This window comes from Triturus cristatus, chromosome 2_2 (assembly GCF_964204655.1).
Source record: "Triturus cristatus chromosome 2_2, aTriCri1.1, whole genome shotgun sequence".
Classification (NCBI taxonomy): Eukaryota; Metazoa; Chordata; class Amphibia; order Caudata; family Salamandridae; genus Triturus; species Triturus cristatus.
In genome coordinates, this window is record NC_140582.1 from 1,165,421,186 (window position 1) to 1,165,446,055 (window position 24,870).

At 46.2% G+C, this 24,870-nt stretch overlaps 1 protein-coding gene across 2 annotated transcripts in view; it reads right to left on the minus strand.

Moving 5' to 3' along the window:
- Positions 1-24,870, minus strand: part of VAX2 (ventral anterior homeobox 2) — a 750,626-nt gene that overhangs the window by 292,955 nt on the left and 432,801 nt on the right. For both annotated transcript variants that reach the window (XR_014978235.1, XM_085642710.1), the window contains one exon: positions 4,665-4,852. Coding sequence is in view for 1 of the 2 variants with exons in the window: in XM_085642710.1 (XP_085498836.1) it covers positions 4,665-4,852 (188 nt within the window). In the remaining variant the exon portion in view is untranslated. The remainder of the gene's footprint in view (positions 1-4,664; positions 4,853-24,870) is intronic.

Genomic DNA, 24,870 nt, shown 5'->3' on the forward strand with positions numbered 1-24,870 from the left:
AAATGAACGGATAGGAAGCAAATAGTAGGGCTCTGTGCAGTGAAATTTTGCCTGTTAAGTTGAGTAAAATCTGAAATCTTTGCACTATGTGAACAATTTCCATCTTCTCCCGAATTATCTTTTTAAAAAATTAGGTTCACATATAATCATACTACATGGAAGAGTGTATTCTACATGGAACTGCAAAGAACTGCCTGGCCAATGGGAGTTTTAACCACTACTACTCACAGCTGCCACCAACATACTGTAGTAGTCGGCGTCAAGATGCTACCCAACATCAAACAGATGCTGCGCAGTTGACCTGCACCAGCAGAATCATTTTCCCTTTGTCAGGCAGGGCCTCTTTACAGTTCCCCTTTTCTTAAACTTTACAAAAAGTTACGTTTTTGAAAAAATAATGGAAAGCGCTTGACTTTACAGCTTTGAATACGTTATAGAAAACAGAGACGGAAAAAATACTGACTTCCAATAAAGACTAAAAAATACAGGCTGCCAAAATATTAACCCTCTATAAACAGCACGTTACATTAATTTCGAAATCTGCCTGCTTAGGCACAATACACTAAAAAAAGAAGTTAAACAGGTAAACCCGTCCTGCAATAGGTGAAAAGTGAGTATGTCTGGGGCTCTGTAGAGAGATATATTTTTGCACTCTATATATTCTCCAGCAACGATAAAAGTGTTATAGAATCCCTAGAGAACTGCAGGCTTCGACTTATCACGCCGTGTCACAAGGTTTTACCTCAAAATCCAATCGGGAGAAGACGCAGTCCTTCCATGAAAGACTGGACAATTTACTGGGAGGTTCATTTTATAAATGTACCTATAAGACGTGATGCTGGGAGCTGCAGCCTGGTTACACAATATTGATAACGATTGCATTCTTCGGTACACACATGACAGTAGCACCAGAAAGATCCATAGCCTTGATGCATTTGTCATGGCAGAAGCAGGCCAACGAGAAACAACCATTATTGGCCTAAGAACATGACAACCAACTGCACGTAGAGAGATTTTGAGATGTTTCAAAATGACCTATCACAAGGCAGGGCCACTGCTCGCACCTCTCTCCGGACAGTCAGCTGTGACTTTCACCTCACCAAGTCCATCATGAAGGATTAGGAGGTTACGGACTGGACAACACACAGGGGGAAGCTGTGACCATCCTGGCACACGCCTGCCCTTTTTTTAGTCATTAATACTGGCTTCAAAGGAATCATAAGCATGTTTTAAGTGAGGCTCAAAAACACGTAGCCGTCGTCGAGGGAAAGGGTGAATTCTACCCTCTTATATTTCCATCTTGCAGAAGGGAGACTGAAAAAATATTGTCCTCGAACAGTTCTAGAGGTAAAAAGATGAAAACAATGGCCATGAGATGCCACATTCAGTGACTTGCAGCAAGATAGCTGCTCTATCAGTAAGATGTTGAGGAGTTAGGTAACAGTGATATTTACACACCCATACACAGAAAGGATACATTTTTTACTATATCCACTTATCCATCAAGCACTTTTCATTAAGCTCCCCAAAAAGTACTGTACAGTGTTATAATAATAGAGGCCACCATTCTGTGTCACCATTTGGTCTGTCGTGCTCCTTACCAGAGGTATTAATAGTGCAGCAGGGTAGACGTATTAACCACCGCTATCCCACACTCTCACTGTTTGGAAAGGTCAAATCAGGTGCCACTTGTAAATGTCTACGGGATCGTCTGTGGCCCCGAAAGCAAAGTAACTGAGAACAGTTGGACTTTTTTAAACACAATACTGAAGTATGGGCCCCATTACTGTTGAACGTTTTTAGGGCTGTTGTTCTTGGTCGTATCCCTGTATCGTGGAAGGAGGCAGTGGTGGTGCCGATTTTTAAGAAGGGCGATAGGTGTGATCCCCGATGCTACCGCCCTATATCCTTGATTGACGCATCATGTAAATTATTGGGAAGGGTCATTTTGGCCAGATTGGAAACATGGGCAGACTCTGTTGGTCTAATTGTGAATTCCCAGTATGGATTCAGAAGTGGGAAGGGGACAGTTGAACAGTGTCTGAATTTGGCGCTAATTATTGGCAAGTACACAAAGGCAAGGAGTTCTGCAATTTACCTTGCCTTCAAGGACTTGTCAAGCGCCTTTGACACTGTTTGTAGAAGTAAGCTGTGGCAGATGATGGACGACATGGGTTTTGAGGAACCCCTGGTTACACTTCTCCGCAGATTGCATGCAGCAACGTCCGTGGTCATAAGGTTTGGACCTGGGGGTGAAACAACAAAATCCATTCCCTCAACTGAGGGGGTGCGTCAAGGCTGCATTTTGGCTTTTTTTTTTTCTAGTATACACAAACGGATTGGAGAAGTATTTGTTGGACCACTGTTGTGACTTTCCAAAGATAAATGGTAGGAGTATTCCCATACTTTCATACGCAGACGACACTGTTTTAATGACCCTCACTGGAAATAGTTTGCAGGTGTGCCTAGATGCTTTTAACACCTTCATGCTGGACCTTGACCTGAAGGTAAACTTTGCAAAATCTTTTGCAATGGTCTGTGGTCCAAAAGGGTCAAAATCAAGGAAATTTGTGGTGAACCACTTTACCATTGAAAAGGTGGATAACTTTAATTACCTTGGAAACCTTTTCAACAACAAATTAAGTTGGGCCCCATTAATGAAGGCTCGAGTCCAGAGTGCCACCCGCTCCGTAGAAGGTCTTTTCCGCTTTTGTGGTAAGCTGGGTCAAAAACCTGTTGCGCATCTTAAAACCTTATATATATCCAAATGCTTATCTGTGGCCACCTATGGGGCAGGGGTATGGGGGATAGAAAATCCCTCAGTAATACAGGTGATGGAAAATAAATTCCTAAAACGGGTATTATTGCTCCCATCGGGCTCATCAAACAGTTTTTGTCATAATGAAATGGGAATGACCAAAGTGACTGACATTATCCGTCTGTCGCCCCTATTATTATGGGATAAAATATGGATATCTGATGACCTGCAGCTTTCCAGAGAAATTCTTTTGGACTTTATGAGCCTGGATAATGCAAAGCAGATCCCTTGGTTGTCATATGTCAGTGACATGCTGAACAAGATAGGTTTGGGTTATGTTTATAAAAATCCTGAAAATATTCAGGGAAACATAAAAACCCAAATTAAAGCAAGTTATTGGAAATTTTTAGACACACCTTGTTTGGGAGGCCCAACTAGTTATGTACCTAAGTTACAGCATCAGTTTTATCTAACTTTCACAACTAATGTCCAATGGCGGTTTTACTTTACGAGATTTAGGCTAAATATCCTTCATTTTCTCTTCGCCTTTCCTAAACAAGGGGGCTGGTGTGAGAGGCTACCCCCTTGTCCTTGCAATGACAGAGTTAGCCAAAGTACCATACATGTTGTCCTCTTTTGTTCTTTATATCAGGAACCAAGGATTAGATTTATTAAGCCTATCCTGAAGGGGCGGCAACCATGTACTTATAAAGAAGGCTACGACTACTTGTTGTCATTATCTTCTGTTGAAACTTGTTGTGCCATGTTAAATTTCATACGAGTCTCACTCCAGATTAGGAAACGCTATGGATAATTTAGCTGTAGGACTGTATTTTGCCATGGGATTTGTATTTATGCTGTATGATGGATTTTTAAATTACAATTATTGTTTTATAGATGGATCATCTTAATTGTGTGTTTTATGGTTTTTTAACTTTGTGCTTTTATGATTCATTGTATGAATCGAATAAAGATTTTGAACCGAACCGAACCGAGAACACTTCTCATGTCTTCTAAAGATGGACTAGTAAATCTCTACAGGGATCTTGGCTTGTACATATGGTCATACAAATGTGTGTAGGAATCGTGCCTGGCACTATCGGATATTAGAGATATCAGATATATAAATGTGAACAGAAAACAATGATGCTACCAATGGCCAAGTACGGGTTAAGAGATCATTGCTATTACCCAAAGACATTAAGCTATGTTCAGACTTAGATCCAATTACTTGCAAATGTGGATATGGCTGATGCCAGTGGGCATGTAAATGAGGACGTGTATCATGTCTAGTTGGAATAGACATGGCTGGTACTAACTAACAGATTTATATGATCAGGCACCAAGTGTTCTTGTGTATTGAAGAATCATGACTGATACCAATGAGCAGGTAAATGTGACTAGACATCATGGCTGACAACACCGGACATGTAAATGGACACAAGGCTCGTGACAGGAAGCCATACTACCACATGGCAGCTTACATTTTAGCAAGATCTATTGAAACAACTGTAGCCACTGTAAAAATTAACAGGTGACCATCTATGTCAGCCACGTTCATGAGCACTAATAAGTCTTGTAGTACAGCACATACTCTCTTTTTGATGGGTTGTTGCTCAAGGGGGTGGCACACCTAGACTTGTATTTCTCTAAGCTCACACCTATTAATGATTGTATGTACAGACACACAATTCGGCCTGAGTTGTAATTAATGGTCATGAATTAGGCACACAGGTCAGCATATCTTTCAAGATTCGTGGCTCCTCCTGCTGAGCTATTTCATGACCAAGGAGATGGTGCTCTGCTAATAAAATTATTTTCACAGCAAGACACAGAACGACACAGCACTTGTATTGGGCCAGTTTCACCTACCAGAGATTACATTGATAGGGAAGGGTTGTCTTACCTGGGTTTCGGACAGGTTGAGTTGCCTAGCCAGTTCTGTCCTCTCTCGGCCCACCACGTACTGGCACCTCTGGAACTCCAGCTCAAGTCGATAGAGTTGCTCCGCAGTGAAAGAGGTCCGCGTCCGCTTCGGCCGGTCCAAATCCAGGCCCTTGGGTAGAACAATCTCCCGGATTGTTCCTTTGGCATCTGTGGAGCAATCAGAAAGGTATTCAGTAATTTGAGGAATAATTGGCCCTCCGTTTCTAAAGGTAACCACCCCATGTTTCAGAATCAGCCCCACCATCTCTCAGGGTGATCACTCAATGTTTTTTATGATCCGTTCAGCTATCAGAGTGATCACTCCAACTTTCAGGGAAATTCCTCTTTTTCATGGGTTCTCTTCAACTTTCATTGTGATTCTACCACCTCAAGGCAATTCCGCTACCTCTCAAGGCAATCCCTCCATTTATTATGATGATCTGTACATCCCTCACAAACGATCTCTACACCTTTCAAAAACCGCCACTTCATATCTCAGTAATAATGTTTTTCTCTCACACTTGGTTCCCTTATAAACAGCCCCTCCATATTCCTTAACCACTTCTCCCATTTCACAGAGAAATCCCTGCATACCTGACAACTAGTTATCTGATCCACCCAACCGTCCCAACATCTTACAAAAATAATCCCTCCATCTCTCACATACAGTCCCTACATCTCAGATAAACAACCAATGTTCCCCTCAAAACAGCCGGAATCGCTCAAAGACGCCCTCCACCTCTCGGGGCAATCCCTCTATATCTCAAGGGCATTTCCTGTCCCAGGGAGAAAACTCCATACCTCATGGTAATCCCTGCGTCTTGCAAAATCAATCACTGCATCTCTCAAAATGTATGTGCTTGTCTAATAATCCTCCATATCTAAAACCAGCAAGCCCACCATCTCTGAAACTTAGTCCTTTTATTTTCAGAGAAATCCCTCTATATATGGGGGCATTTCTACATCTCTCAAAACCATTCCTTTGCTTTAGGTGGATCCTTCATCTCTCAATGGGATCTTCAATACCTTGTAAATAAAACTATCTACCAAAAAACAGTCATTTTGCTACCATGCCAAATCCCTCTCATTGACAATCACAGTATGTCTCTCAAATTGAAAATCCCTCCAGATCTCTTTTGCTGTCTCTTCACATTTCTAGATCATTCACACCATCTCTCAAAATCAATCTATTGATTTATCAAGCCATCTTCTAAATCTCCCAGGGTAATGAACCCATCTCTCAACACCAGTTCCTCCATTGATCAAAATTAGTCCATTAGTCTTTAAAACTAATCACCCTGCCTCCCAAAACCTACCATCTCCCACACCCAACTAACCCATCTCTCAAAATGAATCCCTTCATTTCTCAGAGCAGTTTCTTCATCTCTCATGACCAGACCCCCATATTTCAAAATCAGCCCCTACATCTCTCAAAATGAATACCTCAATATCTCCACTCACCCCCTCCATCTCTAAGTAGAATCCTTCAACTTCTCAAAGCCATCTCAACATCAATTTATCTGTCTCTCATAAATGTATCCCTTCAATCTCACGGCAATCCTTCTTTACATTTCCTCAATTTCTCAAAATCAATCCCTCATTTCCCAAGACCATTTCCACGATCTTCCAAAGCCATTCCCTTCATCTCTCAGAATCATTCCCTCTATTTCTTACAACCATTGTTCCATTTCAAAATAAGTCTCTCTACCTCCTAGGTCAATTGCTAGATCTCTCAAGACTGATCCTCCATCTTTCTGCATGATCTGTCCATTTTCAAACTCAATCTCTTCATCTCTTAGAAGGAGCTCCTACACCTCTCAAAATAATTGCCAACATCGCTCAAGTCAATTCCTCCACCTACCAGGATGAATATTCCATCTCTCGAAACCAGTCCAGCAATCAAAATCAATCGCTCACCCTTCAATGCCAATCTTCCCATCTCCCAGTCCTCCACCACTCATCTCTTAAAATCAAACCCTTCATCTCTTAAGAAAATCACTCCATTTCTTAGACTATCGCGCCATAGATCAAGGCAGTTCCTCTATTTCTCAAAATCAATCCCATCTCACAGAAAAACCCCTTTGTCTATCAAAAAAGATACTTCCATTTCTCATGACACACTCTTATTGTCACAGAGTGATCCCCTTTCTCCCTACCCAACCTCTTGCAAGTCCAGTACCTCTGTCGCATGAGAGACTATTCAGTCCATTCTCAGTGGGATCCACCAATCAATACTCCCCACTTTGGATCCATGCTCAACTGCGCATATATTGATAAAACATGGCGCTGGGTAATATGCTATTGTCATCCGTAATCAGAATGGGAAAAACAAATTTTTGGTCCACCCCATTTTCTCGGCCCTTGCTGGATGGATCACCCCAAAACTTTCCAGGAAGGCGCGGAGGTGGATGAACCTTTTTTGCTCAAAGGTTTCATGAAGATTTGTTAATGATATATATATATATATATCTCTCACTGGAAAAACAAAGATTAAAGTGATGTTATAGTTAGGTATGGTAATGCAATTTTAACTGACGTTAAGCCTAATCACTGAAAAAACAAAGGCTGAAGTAATGAAAGAGTCAGGTGCTGTAATTAAGTACAAAATTAATCTATAACAAAAAAAGTTCAATTTTCTGAGCTAACTGTTGTTTGCGGCGCCTCCACGCCCTGCTTATGACCTCATGTATTGCAGAACTCATGTCATGTTAAATGACATCAATAATGACATCTTAACAGGGTAAAATATACTTATGTAATTTGTGTATAAATGGTTAATCTTAGTGCTTTTTTGGTTTTAACTCTTTGCAGGTGCTCACCAACAGTGGACAGCTTCTGGCATTGCCCTGTGGGGTGGGTCGCAGGGTCAGACCTCTGGCCTGGTCCTGCACCCAGCCCTCCTTTGATGGCCAGCCTCCACTGCACACAGCCTTTGGCCATTTGCAGCAGGTCAGAGGCTCCAGCAAACCCCTGTACCCAAGTCTCCGCCTGCTGCCTCCACCCACAGTCAATGATTTGTTGTCTTACACAGCGGGTTTTGCCAGAAGTCCTGTCCTCTGTCCAGGCCATGTGTCCAACATTCGATGGGCAGCCAAACCTGCTGTGCATGTCTGTATGCAGCTTGTTTGCCCACAAGGCCTGACATTCAGCCATGTGCAGTGGGTTCACCACCGGCCTGGCATTCGACCAGTTCCTTCTCCCAAATCGCTGTTGCTTTCCAACACCCACAGAGCACAACAGTTGACTGGGGGCCAGGCCCTGCACACAACCACTATTTGGCAGGGGCTCTGGCCATGCATATTGAGGCGGTTGGCCACGGGCCATGGACACTAGCCAGAATATACCCCATCTCTCCAAGGGTAGTCGACAGCAGCACCCCATTGCCTTCAGTCATGTTTAGAGGGTGTTGGTGCAGAGTGGGCCTACAGCCAGGCCCTGTACCCAACACACTCCTTGGGTGGGCACTCCCAGATACGCACTGCATTGAGGGCTGCACTGCAGGGGGTTGGGTGTATGGCATGCTGGAGGTCACGCCCTCTGTCCAACCCTACATGGGTACCCAACATCCGCAGCATATTGCCATTGGCCAGGCGCAGCAGAGGTTTCTCGAAGGTCTTAACCTCCATCCGCAGGCAGACATCCCAGTCAGGGCACAGACTTTGATCATCCACTGCATGGCTGATAACAGGGCCTTGCCTCAAGGCAGGACTTGCACCAAGCGCTCCACAGACAGCTATTTCCTCTATGCTCGGCTTTTGGCACTGCCTCCAACTCTCCATGAACGGCCAAACCCTCAATGCGCAGAGTGGTTGGTGTCTGAGCATCACAGGAGGTCAGGCTCTGTGCCTTATCTTCCATGAGCAGCCATATCCTTCTGCCCATAACCTTTGGCCATGCACTGCGGTTCTGGACTACAGCCAGGCCTTGCTCCCACCCAGTGGCGTGACGCAAAATGGTGGTGCCATCCTGCAAAATAGGATGAGAGCCCCCTGCCCCCCCCAGAGTGTCCCATATCTCATAGATATTCTTTGACTTGTACTGAATGGGCCCCATTAAAGGGTTTGGGGAAACCTGTAGGGTTGATTGCCTCCCTGCCCTGCGGGGACTGCAGGGGCCTGTATTATGACCCTGCTCCCACCCGCAGATTTTGGCCAATCCCCAAGTGTGGTTAATAACCAAGCCCAGCATTAATGCTCTAAATGTTTTATTTTATTTTCCAACTTTTTGCAGGATTCGTGAATTCTGTTATGGATTTGCGAATCCTAAGGGCCAGGAAGATCTACTGGACGCAAATTAGCAAAATCAGCATAGGCTTCACAAATCCTGCAATAAAAAAGATTTTCTTTGATTTTCCTTTTGATACAGTTGTGCGGGGTATCCTTTTGGGTACACTCCTACCCCAATTCAGGCACAAAGGTCAGAGCAGGTTCATCCTGTCTCCTTATACCATTTTCTTTATGTTTAGACCCACAGAGAGAACCATACTGGGTAATGGAGGCAGTAACAGAAACGTTTATGTGATGTCCTGCCAATTAGAAGAAGGGATATTCTCAAAGGTGGAGCTGGATTTGTGAATTTGCAATGCACAAAGGGGGAACAAGCTCCCTCGTACAGTGAGAAGCCTTTTCTTCTTTTAATTAACGTCATGACTCCTCCATGGATTAGTAAATCGGTGGAGAATCGGATAATTAACGGTCTAGACATCTCTAAAATATAACCTTTTCATGCCCAACCCAAGCACATTTTAAACACTAATTTATTGAAAACTATGGGAAGGATTTACCCTGCATCAACAAAAGCACACTTCATGATCAAAGTTCCAAATTTGTGCCACATTTGGGTTAATTCAGATCAGCCATTTGCCTATGCTGAAAAGCAAAGAATCACCTTGGAATTAAAATGGGAAATAGCATATTGGAAGCCCCTCTTTTTCTTGACAGTGGGTAGCGGGCCATATTTCTGAGTCATGAAGTCTCACCCTCAACAATGGTGTATCAGCATATATGGTTTATACCATGGCATTTTTTCATGGGAATTTGTTTTAACAAAAAGTATTTAACAGGAGCCTGGATATCAGTGCTTACATTTGTGCATCTAGGTAACACCACACTAAAGAGCTATCCTAAGAGTTATTAACCTCTCTAGAGTCATTGTTGCATGCATTTGGTGAGGCAGCAAAAACTGGTGGTCTAAAGTCAATGTTGCTGTACTGGGATAATAAACTTGAATTTGGCCTTTTTACTATATAGCATCAACCGTGTGAATATGTGTTTACTAGTACTATTGTTCAGAATACCATGGCTTATTGTGCCACATTTATTTTCACTGCCTTAGCATATACAAATATAGTCACCTGAAAAATGGTACTAGTGCGGGTACGGTTTACGAATTAAGACCAAAAACCCACAGAAATTCACATGTTATGGTTATGACCGCAATACATAACTCACACAACAGCCATCCAAACCATGGCTTGCACTCCAAATGCAATTGTCATCACCTCAGCCTTAATAAAACAAATGCAACGGCAATGATATAAATCAAGTTTGATATAAATGAGTTTAAATATCGCATTGCCCTTACCACTTTTAGAGGCATAAGTGTGTATGTTCTATTATTTATTAGTGTAATTAGGTCTTGTTGTTTAATTACATTTTGTTCTTCGTGTTGTTATTTAATGGTATAAATATTGTGAGGTCATACGAATTGCATTTGATGGGCGAATTTTAGTCTGATATGGATACAGGTACAGCCTAAATGCAGCCTTAAGAGGTCAGTGATGTGTACCACGTCAGTGAGAAGGTTCATTCGTCCACGCGTTGGGATACTATTGTATAGTTTTTGTTCCTGCTCCTGGCTTTGAGCACTGGATTGAAAATGATTCATAAAAGCTCTCCTAGAATGCCATGGTACTACGGCGATAGCCACCTAGTGCGTTGTTCCTGTTTACTTGTGCCTATGAGTTGTTTGTTTTAAAATTGTGTTTGTACATATTTGCGTTGCCTTTCGCCTGTAAATTAAGGTTTATGTTTATTTTGAGTTTTTCGAAATTCTCTTGTCCTATAAAACAAAGATCTGCCCCTATTGTCAGTTTGCTGCTCGGTAAGTATGCTTGAAGTATATTGTTTTATGTTGCTTTTCGGGAGTTTATCTTAAAAATAATGATCAAGCTTTGCTTTCCCGCATGTTTCTTCACCCGAAACGTTGAGCGTTTAACTTTCTAGACAGTTTAAAAAAGTTATTATGATCCGTAAACTCGGATTGATGCCGATACAAACATTTCTGGGGATATATATTTTTGTTTACGAATGTATTTGCCCAATAACATATATTATGGTATTCACGAACGTTTTCAGCTTCTATAAAGATGTTCCCGCGCTCCCCTGCACCCGAGGTATGCAAGCTCGATTTTTGTTGCAATATAATGTTCTGTAGAGGTGACGATCGAAATAAAAATAATCTGCAGGTTTTGAGTCGAAGTGGATAAAATGAGCGGTTTGTAATCGGTGTTTGCGCTTCTCAGACAGGCGGCGAGGGGGGGGGGCGCAAGGATACAGTCACCCGCGCCTTTCCGGCACTCTCGCGGGGAGAAATGAATTCGAAATCTCCCCAAATCATCGAAAATTAAAACAAAGTGATGTAAACTGAAAACATCAGAATGCCATCCCTCCTCGCCGCGGCGGATTACTCTGCGCGCAGATCAAATTATAATAAACAATAACTTCTGCAATGGATTTGGTAAGTGGAAATGTGTGCAAGGCCGAATCACCGTCCGCCGTAGCCCGCTCCTGCTTGCCCCTTCGCAGAGCCCCTTCGCGTGCCTCAGAAACGCGATATTAACGAAGGTTATGAATCGAAGCGAGAAAAGTCTGGGTTTTTAGAATTGTAATTTTTCATCCAGTGCTGGGCAGTCCTTAAGAGCACAAATGGCTGCTATTGCTAGGCTGTATGTTTGTTATATTATAAATGCAAATAGTATGTTTACCGTATGGTAATAAGTTGTCAACCAGAGAAAGGCCTAACGGAGGCTGGCACAGGGAGTCGGTATTGTTATACGCTGGAACCGCTTCTGCACATTATTCATACTGTAGTGTAATTGCATTTATACTACCCCTGACGAGGCGTCGAAGCGCTTTTTCGGTGAGTAGCACGCTACTCCGGAACCCATAAAGTATCTTTGTTACACTGCTGCCAACAACCGCGCTTATCACTAGCATTGTAATGATCATTTGTAATTTGTATTAGCCTGAAAACGTACCTGCTGTAGAACCCTCGTATAACCGCAGTCAAGAGATGCCATTACTTATTTATCCACTCGCTCTCCTCGATTAATGTTATTGTTGCCTTTCTTAGTAGTTATCCGATTATTTTTTTGCGAGCTCTCACACGAAGCCCATGGTGCGTTTTTCGTTCCTCTTATTAATTGTGTATCTACCTCACGTGTCGCGGTCTGCTGGTGAGGAGCGCGCCCCTATTGGTTATCCTGTCTTGGAAAGAAACGTAAAACACCCAGCCCTGCCCCCCTCAACCCCCATGCCTCGTCTCCTAAATAAACCTGAATGTGCCTGTTTAGCGGAACCCAGGACAGAGTGCGGCCCCCCATTTCCCGAGTCGGTTCCCTCTCGGCACCACAGGCAGGGATGTTTAAAGGTTTGGGATGAGTGGGCATTTGCCCAGAGCCCCCACCTTCAAAAGGTTCCCCGTGCGAAACTGAACTTTCTCGCTATGAAACCTGTCAACCTCTCCCTGTAAACACCTCTGCCTACATGTACCACTGCTGTCTTTTTCTTCCCAGTGTAATCTTCGGGAATTTTGAGGTCCCCCGCGAGACATATCTCGGCTGTTTTTTGTGACCCTGTTAAAATTTAACATATAAATCGGTCATATTTGTAATCATGCTGGCATATATTAGCAGGAAATGGGCAATGAAATGAAATTTGCTCCTTACACGGGCCCCTCATATATGCATTGCCCGGGGCCCTCAAAATCCTTCATATGACATTGAGTACAGGATGAAGCATAAGACACCCAGTGCCCCTCCTTCCCTCGGTCAGTCCCCTCTCTCGAGCACCACAGGGTGAATGAAGCATAAGACACCCGCCCCTCCTCCCCTCAGTCACCCCGCTCCCAAGCACCCTGTGGTGAAACACAAGCCGCCTGCTCTCTTCTTGCCTTGGTCGGCCCCGTCTGATGATGAACAGAAGGTGAAGCATAAGACACCCGTCCCCCTAGTTCCCTCCGTCAGTCACCTCTCTCGAGCACCACAGGGTGAAGCATAAGACACCCGTCCCCCTCCTTCCCTCCGTCAGTCACCTCTCTCGAGCACCACAGGGTGAAGCATAAGACACCCGCCCCTCCTCCCCTCAGTCACCCCGCTCCCAAGCACCCTGTGGTGAAACACAAGCCGCCTGCTCTCTTCTTGCCTTGGTCGGCCCCGTCTGATGATGAACAGAAGGTGAAGCATAAGACACCCGTCCCCCTCCTTCCCTCCGTCAGTCACCTCTCCCGAGCACCAGAGGGTGAAGCATAGGACACCCGTCCCCCTCCTTCCCTCCGTCAGTCACCTCTCCCGAGCACCAGAGGGTGAAGCATAAGACACCCGTCCCCCTGCTTCCCTCCGTCAGTCACCTCTCTCGAGCACCACAGGGTGAAGCATAAGACACCCGTCCCCCTGCTTCCCTCCGTCAGTCACCTCTCTCGAGCACCACAGGGTGAAGCATAAGACACCCGCCCCTCCTCCCCTCAGTCACCCCGCTCCCAAGCACCCTGTGGTGAAACACAAGCCGCCTGCTCTCTTCTTGCCTTGGTCGGCCCCGTCTGATGATGAACAGAAGGTGAAGCATAAGACACCCGTCCCCCTCCTTCCCTCCGTCAGTCACCTCTCCCGAGCACCAGAGGGTGAAGCATAGGACACCCGTCCCCCTCCTTCCCTCCGTCAGTCACCTCTCCCGAGCACCAGAGGGTGAAGCATAAGACACCCGTCCCCCTGCTTCCCTCCGTCAGTCACCTCTCTCGAGCACCACAGGGTGAAGCATAAGACACCCGCCCCTCCTCCCCTCAGTCACCCCGCTCCCAAGCACCCTGTGGTGAAACACAAGCCGCCTGCTCTCTTCTTGCCTTGGTCGGCCCCGTCTGATGATGAACAGAAGGTGAAGCATAAGACACCCGTCCCCCTAGTTCCCTCCGTCAGTCACCTCTCTCGAGCACCACAGGGTGAAGCATAAGACACCCGTCCCCCTCCTTCCCTCCGTCAGTCACCTCTCTCGAGCACCACAGGGTGAAGCATAAGACACCCGCCCCTCCTCCCCTCAGTCACCCCGCTCCCAAGCACCCTGTGGTGAAACACAAGCCGCCTGCTCTCTTCTTGCCTTGGTCGGCCCCGTCTGATGATGAACAGAAGGTGAAGCATAAGACACCCGTCCCCCTCCTTCCCTCCGTCAGTCACCTCTCCCGAGCACCAGAGGGTGAAGCATAGGACACCCGTCCCCCTCCTTCCCTCCGTCAGTCACCTCTCCCGAGCACCAGAGGGTGAAGCATAAGACACCCGTCCCCCTGCTTCCCTCCGTCAGTCACCTCTCTCGAGCACCACAGGGTGAAGCATAAGACACCCGTCCCCCTGCTTCCCTCCGTCAGTCACCTCTCTCGAGCACCACAGGGTGAAGCATAAGACACCCGCCCCTCCTCCCCTCAGTCACCCCGCTCCCAAGCACCCTGTGGTGAAACACAAGCCGCCTGCTCTCTTCTTGCCTTGGTCGGCCCCGTCTGATGATGAACAGAAGGTGAAGCATAAGACACCCGTCCCCCTCCTTCCCTCCGTCAGTCACCTCTCCCGAGCACCAGAGGGTGAAGCATAGGACACCCGTCCCCCTCCTTCCCTCCGTCAGTCACCTCTCCCGAGCACCAGAGGGTGAAGCATAAGACACCCGTCCCCCTGCTTCCCTCCGTCAGTCACCTCTCTCGAGCACCACAGGGTGAAGCATAAGACACCCGCCCCTCCTCCCCTCAGTCACCCCGCTCCCAAGCACCCTGTGGTGAAACACAAGCCGCCTGCTCTCTTCTTGCCTTGGTCGGCCCCGTCTGATGATGAACAGAAGGTGAAGCATAAGACACCCGTCCCCCTCCTTCCCTCCGTCAGTCACCTCTCCCGAGCACCAGAGGGTGAAGCATAAGACACCCGTCCCCCTGCTTCCCTCCGTCAGTCACCTCTCTCGAGCACCACAGGGTGAAGCATAAGACACCCGCCCCTCCTCCCCTCAGTCACCCCGCTCCCAAGCACCCTGTGGTGAAACACAAGCCGCCTGCTCTCTTCTTGCCTTGGTCGGCCCCGTCTGATGATGAACAGAAGGTGAAGCATAAGACACCCGTCCCCCTCCTTCAGTCACCTCTCCCGAGCACCAGAGGGTGACGCATAAGACACCCGTCCCCCTCCTTCAGTCACCTCTCCCGAGCACTAGAGGGTGACGCATAAGACACCCGTCCCCCTCCTTCAGTCACCTCTCCCGAGCACCAGAGGGTGACGCATAAGACACCCGTCCCCCTCCTTCCCTCGGTCAGTCCCCTCTCTCGAGCACTGCATAGCGAAGCACAAGACGCCCAGCTCCTCCCTTCCATTGTACAGACCCCTCCCCTAGCACCCTAGTATGAAGTAGGCACCTGTTCTACCTTCTACCGAGCACCAGAAGGTGAAGCACAAGACACCCGCCGCCACTTTCCATTGGTTGGTCCCGTCCCCCGAGCACAGCAGGGTGAAGCACAACACACCCAACCACCTCCTCCCCTCAGTCAATCTCATTTACCTAGCATCACGAGGTGAAGCATAAGACACCCGCCGCCACCTTCCATTGGTCGGTCCCGTCCCCCGAGCACAGCAGGGTGAAGCACAACACACCCAACCACCTCCTCCCCTCAGTCAATCTCATTTACCTAGCCTCACGAGGTGAAGCATAAGACACGCCCATCCTTTTCACAATTGATGTTACTTGTATCATATTTCTGGATGTAGTGACCGAAACAGCACAATACAGATTGGGCGGCACACTATCCTAAACACAGATTTCTAGTTTACGTGTTTTAAGCCACGCCCTGAATTACATTGGCCACGTCCCTTTGAGAAACCCCTTAGTTTTTTCATCCCACTTAAAGCCCTGATTAGGCCCCTCTCTAGAAAACCACTGAATGAAGCATAAGACACCCGCCCCCTCCTTCCCTTGGTCGGTCCCCTGCCCGAGCACAGCAGGGAGTAGCAAACCACACCCAGTCCCCTCCTTCCCTTTAGTCAGTCCCATTTACCGAGCACCACCACGCGAAGCACCCAGCCTTCCCTCTCCTGAGAACCCCTGGACAAGCTTAAGACACCCAGCCTTCCTCCGCTCATCGGGACGGGTAACGCCTTTATAACGGTGCCTTTACAATGCAATGCCTTTACCAGACATGCACACATGCCCTTACCACGCAGGAAAGTTTTCGTGCCTTTACCACGCCTGCAGGTTTAGGAGTGGGTAATTATAAATGGTGGTAAGGGCAATGTTAGGGTTTGGGGGTGGGTAGTGGGAAAGGGTGGTTAGGTTAGTTTTAGAGTTCAATGGTGCTAAGTGTAATTATAGGGCTTAGGAGTGTGTAGTGGTAAAGGATGGTAAGGGTACATTTAGGTCAGGGGGTGGGTAATGGTTAAGGCTGCTAAGGGACATTTTAAAGGTTATGGGTGGGTAGTGGTAAAGGGTGCTAAGGGAATCTTTAGGGTTTAGGCGTGGGTAGTGGTAAATGGTATTAAGGCTACATTTAGGGGTGGGTAGGGGAAAGGGTGCTAGGGATACTTTTATGGTTATGGGGTGGTAAGGGTATTTTTTCAGGTTTAGGGATGGGTAGAGGTTAAGGATGGTAAGGAGTACATTTTTTTAAAAGGGAGGGCTTTGAGTGGCTGTATGGATCTGTCAGTGGGTGTGTGAGTGGCTGTATAGGTTTGTCAGAGGGTATGTGAGTGGCTGTATGGGTCTGTGAATGGTTTTCTGGGTGTGTGAGTGGTTGTATGGGTGTGTGAGAGGATGTATGGGTGCGTGCATAGGTGTCTGAGAAGCTGTGAAGGTGTGTGGGTGGTTGTATGGGTGTGTGAGTGGTTGTATAGGTGTGTCAGTGGGTGTGTGAGTGGTTGTATGGGTCTGTAAGTGGGTGTGTGAGTGGTTGTATGGATGTGTGAGAGGTTGTATGGATTTTGAGTGGGTGTGTGAGTGGGTTTGGGGGGTGTGAGTGAGTGGTTGTATGGGTCTACACGTTTGTCACTCTTGTTAGGATTAAATTCCAATTTAATGCTCTCATACAAAGTCTTTATGATGCTGGGCTCTTTACGCAATTCCAAGTCATGCACAGCAAAAATGGACTATAGATCCTTGAAGCATAAAGAAAAATTAATAGCCAACACGTGTTTCGCCCTCTCACATCCTCCATCCAGCCTGGGGTTTCCTCAGGGCTTAAGTTACACTAATAACAGGAAAAATCCTTTCTCAGGCGTTGCAGAAGTTGGAGATTTGGAAATAGAAACGTCCGGTCACTGATGTGAAGTTTAGATCTATCGGCATGAGGTTGTATAGGTGTGTGACTGAGTGTGTGGGTGGTTGTATGGATCTGTGAGTGACAGTGAGTGGGTGTGTGAATGGTTGTATAGATTTGTGAGTGGTTGTGTAAGTGGTTCTGTGGATGAGGTCATCAGTGATGTCATTTGAGATATCATCAATGATGTCACTGACCATGTCATGAATGATGTAATATGTGAGGTCATAAGCAGCGCATTGCTGAGGCGCAAGTTGTAGTTAGCTCAGGTAACTATAACTGCTGAATGTCTATGTTTTTATGCATATGAAACCTGAGCCTAACTATACTGTCCCTGTAACCTTTCATATTTTCATTGAATTTATAAGTTGTTTTTAAACTCTATTTCCTAATTATATCGTTGCTGCAATCTTTGTATTTTTAGTGAATTTCTATGTTTTTTTAATGTTATTTCCTGACCACAATGCCCCTGTAACCTTTGTTTTTCTTAGTGAATTTCAAAAGTTTTGTACATTTTATTTCCTAACTGTAACCTTTGAGAATTGGTATGTGAGTGGAAGTATAGGTCGTTGAGTGGGCGTGTGAGTGCGCAAGTGGGTGTGTGAGAGGCTGTATGGGTCTGTGAGTGGGTGTGTGAGTGGTTCTGTGGGTGTGTGAGTGGTTTTGTGGGTATGAGAGTTGCTGTATGGGTCTGTGAGTTGGTATGCAAGTAGCTGTATGGATCAGTGACTGGGTGTGTGAGTGGCAGTATGGGTTTGTGAGTGGGTGTGTGTGTCTGTATGGTTGTATAAGTGGGTGTATGAGTAGTTTTGAGGGTGTGTGAGTGGGTGTGAGTAGATTTGTGAGTCAGTGAGTGGGTGTGTGAATAGCTCTGTGAGTGGGTTTGTGAGTGGCTGTATGGCTCTGTAAGTGAGTGTGTGAGTGGCTCTATGGGTCTGTGAGTGGGTGTGTGAGTGGCTGTATGGGTCTGTGAGTGGGTGTGCGAGTGGCTGTATGGGTCTTTGAGTGGGTGTGTGAGTGGCTGTATGGGTCTGTGAGCGGGTGTGTGAGTGGTTATGTGGGTGAGTGAGTGGTTATGTGGGTGTGTGAGTGGTGGTATGGGTGCGTGAGTGGTTATGTGGCTGTGAGTGGGTGTGGGAAAAGCTGCATGGGTCTGTTGGTGTGAGTGACTATGGGTGTGTGGGTGGGCGTGTGAGTGGCTGTGTGGATCTGTGAGTAGATGTGAGAGTGGCAGAATGGGTGTGTTGGTGGGTGTCTGTGTCAGTAGCTGTATGAGTGACTGGGCCAGAACAAAACCTCACCTGCCCCTTTATCCAACAAGAGTCCACAGTTTTGCACAAAATATCTACCCAACCAGAGTATTTTCTGTTTTTTAAACAATAAGTGCTAGCTCATTGGGTAAATATCTAGTGCATAGTCTACACTACAGCTGCGTAATGGACCAGGAGGTAATGTCTCCAGTGACCTTCTGTGTGTTTAATTTCAGCAATGTGTTTGTTCCTCAAGCGTCCTCTTCTATAAATCTGTGATAACATGAATTCTCCTATAGAGAAGATGACAAGGCTACAAAGAGGTGAATCTCCACCAAACAAGGGTACTTCCTCTGAACTAAATAAAGTAAGTGCTTCTTTGCTTGGTGGAGATATCCTCATATTCTTTGGCATCAAGAAGGCACCACCAAAATCGTCAGGAAACACGCTGGGGGACCTTTTGGTAAGCTGTCCTTCATACTGGCAAAAGGCGGAAAGACCTTTTCATACTAAAAAGGATGATGGGGCAGGGCCAAACAGGTAAGTTTTCCAGGTGGTTGTGCACATTTGCATACTCGTAGTAATTCAAAGGGAGAACCATGGACTCTGCTCTCACCAGTGGCGGCCAAGAAAGAACCCACTCATCACAGTCACTACAGATAACGCTCCAATAGATTATTGATGCATTCATGGGAAAGGGGGGCAGCGCGGCCTCCCTTCTGGGCTGATATCGGCCCCGGATATCCTACACCCGTGGCCTGGCCATATGATGATGGGTGCCCTGTCCCAACCCAGGGCACCCAGGGTCAAGTGCTAGGGATCGCAAGGGAAGGCTTGATGCCCCCGCAGACCCTGCCAGCTCTCTGCCACCAGCGGGAGTCAGCATTGTTCTCACACGCAGGGAGCAGCCAAAATGCTGCTCCCTGCGTGTTGGAGCAATACTTTTATCTGTTTTCGGGCAGGAAAACAGATCAAAAGGACACTCCCAGCGAGCAGGAGCAGTTTTGGTGGTCCCACCCACTAGGAGAGGACTTACTGTTTGCTCTCGCATTGCGGGAGCTGTCATAGCCCCCACCAAGTGACAGCAAACTACTATGCCCCAAGGGTGGGCACCTCGGGACACAAGGAAACAGTCCTGAGGGGTGGCGGTCCCCACGGCCATTAATGGCTACAGAAGAGGGGCCACCTGCTTTCTTATTCTAGGGCCTGCCCGGGCAGGTGGTAGTCCTCATGGCTGAAAACAGCCCGGGAGGGGGCCCTCACAGTCCCCCTCACAGTTTCAAATTATGGCCAAGCCCAAGGGAGGTGGGGGTCCCCGGAACTGTAAATGGCCCAGGAGGGAGGCAGCGCACTCTCCAACCCCGTTCTCTGGAATCAGTCGTGCCCAGGGACAGTGGTGGGGTCATAAAGGGCCCTAGAGGAGAGTCCAAATGGCTCCCCTTGCAAGTTTTTTGGCTATGCCTCTGGTACGTGGCGGTCCCCGGGGCCTTAAGAGGCCTACGGAGGGGTGTCACGCAGCCCCCTCCTTATAATTGCATATTGGCACGGCCTGGGGGTGGTGGCCCATATAGGCCATGGGGAGGGGTCCCGCATGTGTCCCCTCCCCATATTATATATTTAAATAAGCCCCGGGACCTGTCCCACCTGGGGGCTGAAATAAAAACAAGCACGGGATACCATGCTTGTTTTTTTTTTAAACAATTCAGACAAATTCGCGAATCCATTGCGATTTTTACAGCAAAAGTTTTTTTTAAGATGCTTTTTTGCCCAGGTAGGGACCCTGGGGGACCGCAGCACCAGGACAAGGGGGTCAGGGTATTCCTACCCTCCTCATGTCTCTTTTTCTTTTTTAACCTTTCTGTTTGGAACTTGCCTGAGTTCAACTCCCAAAATGGCTGCCAACACTTCTTGGTTGAAGTGTTGGCAGCCAGTCAGATCTCAGCATTAGATCTGTTGGATTTGTGAAGGGTCCGACTCTCTAGATATCTATATTTCTTTTTCCTTAAATATCTCCAAAACTACTGAATGGATTTACACCAAATCACAAAAAAGGGCTCTTTCTGGACCAAGAGGTACTTCTCTGCCAAATGTGGTGTAATTCCTTCCAGCAGTTCGGGCTGTTGTCATGTCTAAAATCCCTATGGGAAATTGCATTGGAACACACATCTTTTTACCCCCTCTCCATCTCAGACACAGCTTGACAGATCACCCAGAAACGTTCCATGTTCAACTAGAAGCAGGAATGCTTTTCCTATGGAAATAACGTCCCAACTATAAGGACTGCCAGTAGGTAATATATATTCACTGAAAAAAACAAAGGTTACAGGGATGTTATAGTTAGGTTAATGTTTTACCCACACAAAACCATAGAAATTAAGCACTTATAGTTATACATCTGTTAAGAAAAAACTTGTGGCTTAAAGTTACTGAACGTCACAAGTTATAGTTTCTTCAGATAAGTATAAGTATAACTATAACTGCTGAATTTTATGGTTTGCTGCGGGCTAAGCATGAACCTAACTATAACGTCGCATTAACCTTAGTTTTTTTCATTGAATTTGTATTTTTTTACTAACGTAAAGTAATATATAATTCGATCCACGGGTACCCATAGGTACTCGAGGATCCGTGTCCATAGATATACCACATTTTATTTATTTAATAACTCCAAAACAATTGAACAGATTTACACCAAATTACAAAAGGGCTCTTTCTAGACCACGAGGTAGCTTTCCGCCAAATTTGGTGAAAATCAGCTCAGCCGTTCGGCCTGTAGCCGTGTCTGAAAATTGCAAAATCCTCATAGACATTACATTGGGAAAAATCATTTTGTGAGCCCCCCCTTTATCTCGCCCCCTGCTTAACGAATCACCCCGAAACTGTCCATGCAGAACTAGGCAACCTATTGGCTATTATATACATAAATCTATCTATCTATCTAGCTATATATATAGAAGCTCACGATTACGAGCAAGGAAGGATCCTAACCTTCGCGAGAAAATACGACGCACCGTGCCGTAATCTAAGAACAAAAACACAGAAGACAGTAGAGGTCAGAGAAACCTCAGAGTCTGAGGTGACCAGCGCTGAACAATCAGAGGAGGAGGGTCCAAGCACAGGACAGGAACAAAGACAACAGCCTTCTTTTTGTGGGGAATTTGATCTCATCAGACAGTCATGGCTGAGAGAGGGGAAGGGTCGTCCCCCGGAACAACCAACAAACACAAGCGCATCAAAAGGAGGGGTAGGAGAAAACACGGGAAATGGAATAAGGCCCACCAGGAGTCGGAAGGGGCGAACCAACAGGAACTAGAAGACGATCTAACCATTATAAACCTCTCCCCACGAATATTGACCCCAGAAGAAGAAAAAGTGCTCAAATTAAGTTTAACATTTTGCCCTACTAACTGTTATGAATATACCCAAACCCGGATAGATTTATTTAAATTCATTCGGAAAATAAAGTTGCTGAAATTTTTCAAACTAAGAAACCCAGGAGAACAAACACCAAGAGGCGCAGCGAGAGGACAACGGGTTGAACAAGAACCAGAAGAAATAAACATCCGTGACTTGGAGAATCTACCGATGCTGGCGGAACTGAGAGATGAAAACAGCACCCAAGAAGTATCTCAAAGGGATGACGCCAGAAGAGCAGCAGACATGGGGATAACTCAAATAAGGGAACCAAGCCCATTCAAACCACCATCACGTTTCTGCCCCCAGTTACCGGTTGATGCTATTGATATTTTCTCAGAAACAGTGATTCGAGAACTCCAAAATTTGAAAAGAAAAGAGGAGGACTCAAAGGGTAAAACAAAATGGAATTTATCCTTAAGCCAGAGAAAGGCAGTACAGAGTTTGGAACAAGATAACTCCATCATAATAAAGCCATCGGACAAGGGCGGCAACGTCGTTATACAAACTCGTAACAATTAGGTCAACTACGCCCTCACTACAGAGGATGAATACAAAATCAGTATTCAGGAATATGCAGATTTAATTAACAAGTGGCATGAAAGAGGAACACTTTCCAGAGAAGAACTACTATTTTTATAGAATAAACAGCCAAAAATACCAACATTTTACCACCTACCTAAAGTGCACAAAGAAGCTGCTGGACCACCAGGGAGACCGATTGTGTCGTCAATAGGAGGATTGACTGAGAATATGTCAAAATTAATTGATCACTTTCTTACACCCTTGGTTGCACAATTGAGCTCTTATACTAAAGACACTAAAGACACTAAAGACTTTCTCAAACAAATACAACACATAGGTTGGGAAAGGGATTTCATATTGATAACGCTTGATATTTGCAACCTTTATACGAGTATAAGACATCAAGATGGCCTAGCGGCAGTAAAGACCTTTCTGGGGCACCGTCCAGCTAGATACTTGGAACATAGCGAAATGTTACTGGAATTCATTTCATTCTGCTTAAATAATAACATTTTTATCTTCCAAGGCCAAAGGTACTGACAAATAAGGGGCACAGCGATGGGCACCTGCTTCGCCCCCAGCTATGCAAACTTGTTCGTAGGCTGGTGGGAGAAGCAGGTGGCCTGGGCCGATGACAAGGGCGAATGGGTGGGCCAAGTGGTCTGTTGGCGGAGATACATCGACGACCTCTTCGTTATTTGGAAGGGGTCTGAGGTATCGGCAGAAAAGTATATCTCCGCCCTCAATGTAAACAACTTGAATCTAAGATTCACCCACGAAATGAGTAAAAGTGAGGTGAACTTCCTGGACCTCAGAGCCTTCATGGCTCGTTCCCATGTGGGAAATGCAAAGCATGCAGTACCAGTAAAAGAGTCCTGACTTACCAAGTTCCTGATAAATGGTCCCGCACCAAGATCACTAAATTCATGACTTGTACTACAACATATGTGGTGTACTGCATAGAGTGTCCATGTGGCTACCGCTGCATAGGAAGCACAGTCAACGCAGTAAAGATGCGCATATTGGAACACGAAAGAGCCATTGCTAATAGGGATGACAACTACCCTGTAGCACGCCATTTCGCTAGCTAGGTCCCCTGCCCGAGCACAGCAGGGAGTAGCAAACCACACCCAGTCCCCTCCTTCCCTTTAGTCAGTCCCATTTACCGAGCACCACCACGCGAAGCACCCAGCCTTCCCTCTCCTGAGAACCCCAGGACAAGCTTAAGACACCCAGCCTTCCTCCGCTCATCGGGACGGGTAACGCCTTTATAACGGTGCCTTTACAATGCAATGCCTTTACCAGACATGCACACATGCCCTTACCACGCAGGAAAGTTTTCGTGCCTTTACCACGCCTGCAGGTTTAGGAGTGGGTAATTATAAATGGTGGTAAGGGCAATGTTAGGGTTTGGGGGTGGGTAGTGGGAAAGGGTGGTTAGGTTAGTTTTAGAGTTCAATGGTGCTAAGTGTAATTATAGGGCTTAGGAGTGTGTAGTGGTAAAGGATGGTAAGGGTACATTTAGGTCAGGGGGTGGGTAATGGTTAAGGCTGCTAAGGGACATTTTAAAGGTTATGGGTGGGTAGTGGTAAAGGGTGCTAAGGGAATCTTTAGGGTTTAGGCGTGGGTAGTGGTAAATGGTATTAAGGCTACATTTAGGGGTGGGTAGGGGAAAGGGTGCTAGGGATACGTTTATGGTTATGGGGTGGTAAGGGTATTTTTTCAGGTTTAGGGATGGGTAGAGGTTAAGGATGGTAAGGAGTACATTTTTTTTAAAGGGGAGGGCTTTGAGTGGCTGTATGGATCTGTCAGTGGGTGTGTGAGTGGCTGTATAGGTTTGTCAGAGGGTATGTGAGTGGCTGTATGGGTCTGTGAATGGTTTTCTGGGTGTGTGAGTGGTTGTATGGGTGTGTGAGAGGATGTATGGGTGCGTGCATAGGTGTCTGAGAAGCTGTGAAGGTGTGTGGGTGGTTGTATGGGTGTGTGAGTGGTTGTATAGGTGTGTCAGTGGGTGTGTGAGTGGTTGTATGGGTCTGTAAGTGGGTGTGTGAGTGGTTGTATGGATGTGTGAGAGGTTGTATGGATTTTGAGTGGGTGTGTGAGTGGGTTTGGGGGGTGTGAGTGAGTGGTTGTATGGGTCTACACGTTTGTCACTCTTGTTAGGATTAAATTCCAATTTAATGCTCTCATACAAAGTCTTTATGATGCTGGGCTCTTTACGCAATTCCAAGTCATGCACAGCAAAAATGGACTATAGATCCTTGAAGCATAAAGAAAAATTAATAGCCAACACGTGTTTCGCCCTCTCACATCCTCCATCCAGCCTGGGGTTTCCTCAGGGCTTAAGTTACACTAATAACAGGAAACATCCTTTCTCAGGCGTTGCAGAAGTTGGAGATTTGGAAATAGAAACGTCCGGTCACTGATGTGAAGTTTAGATCTATCGGCATGAGG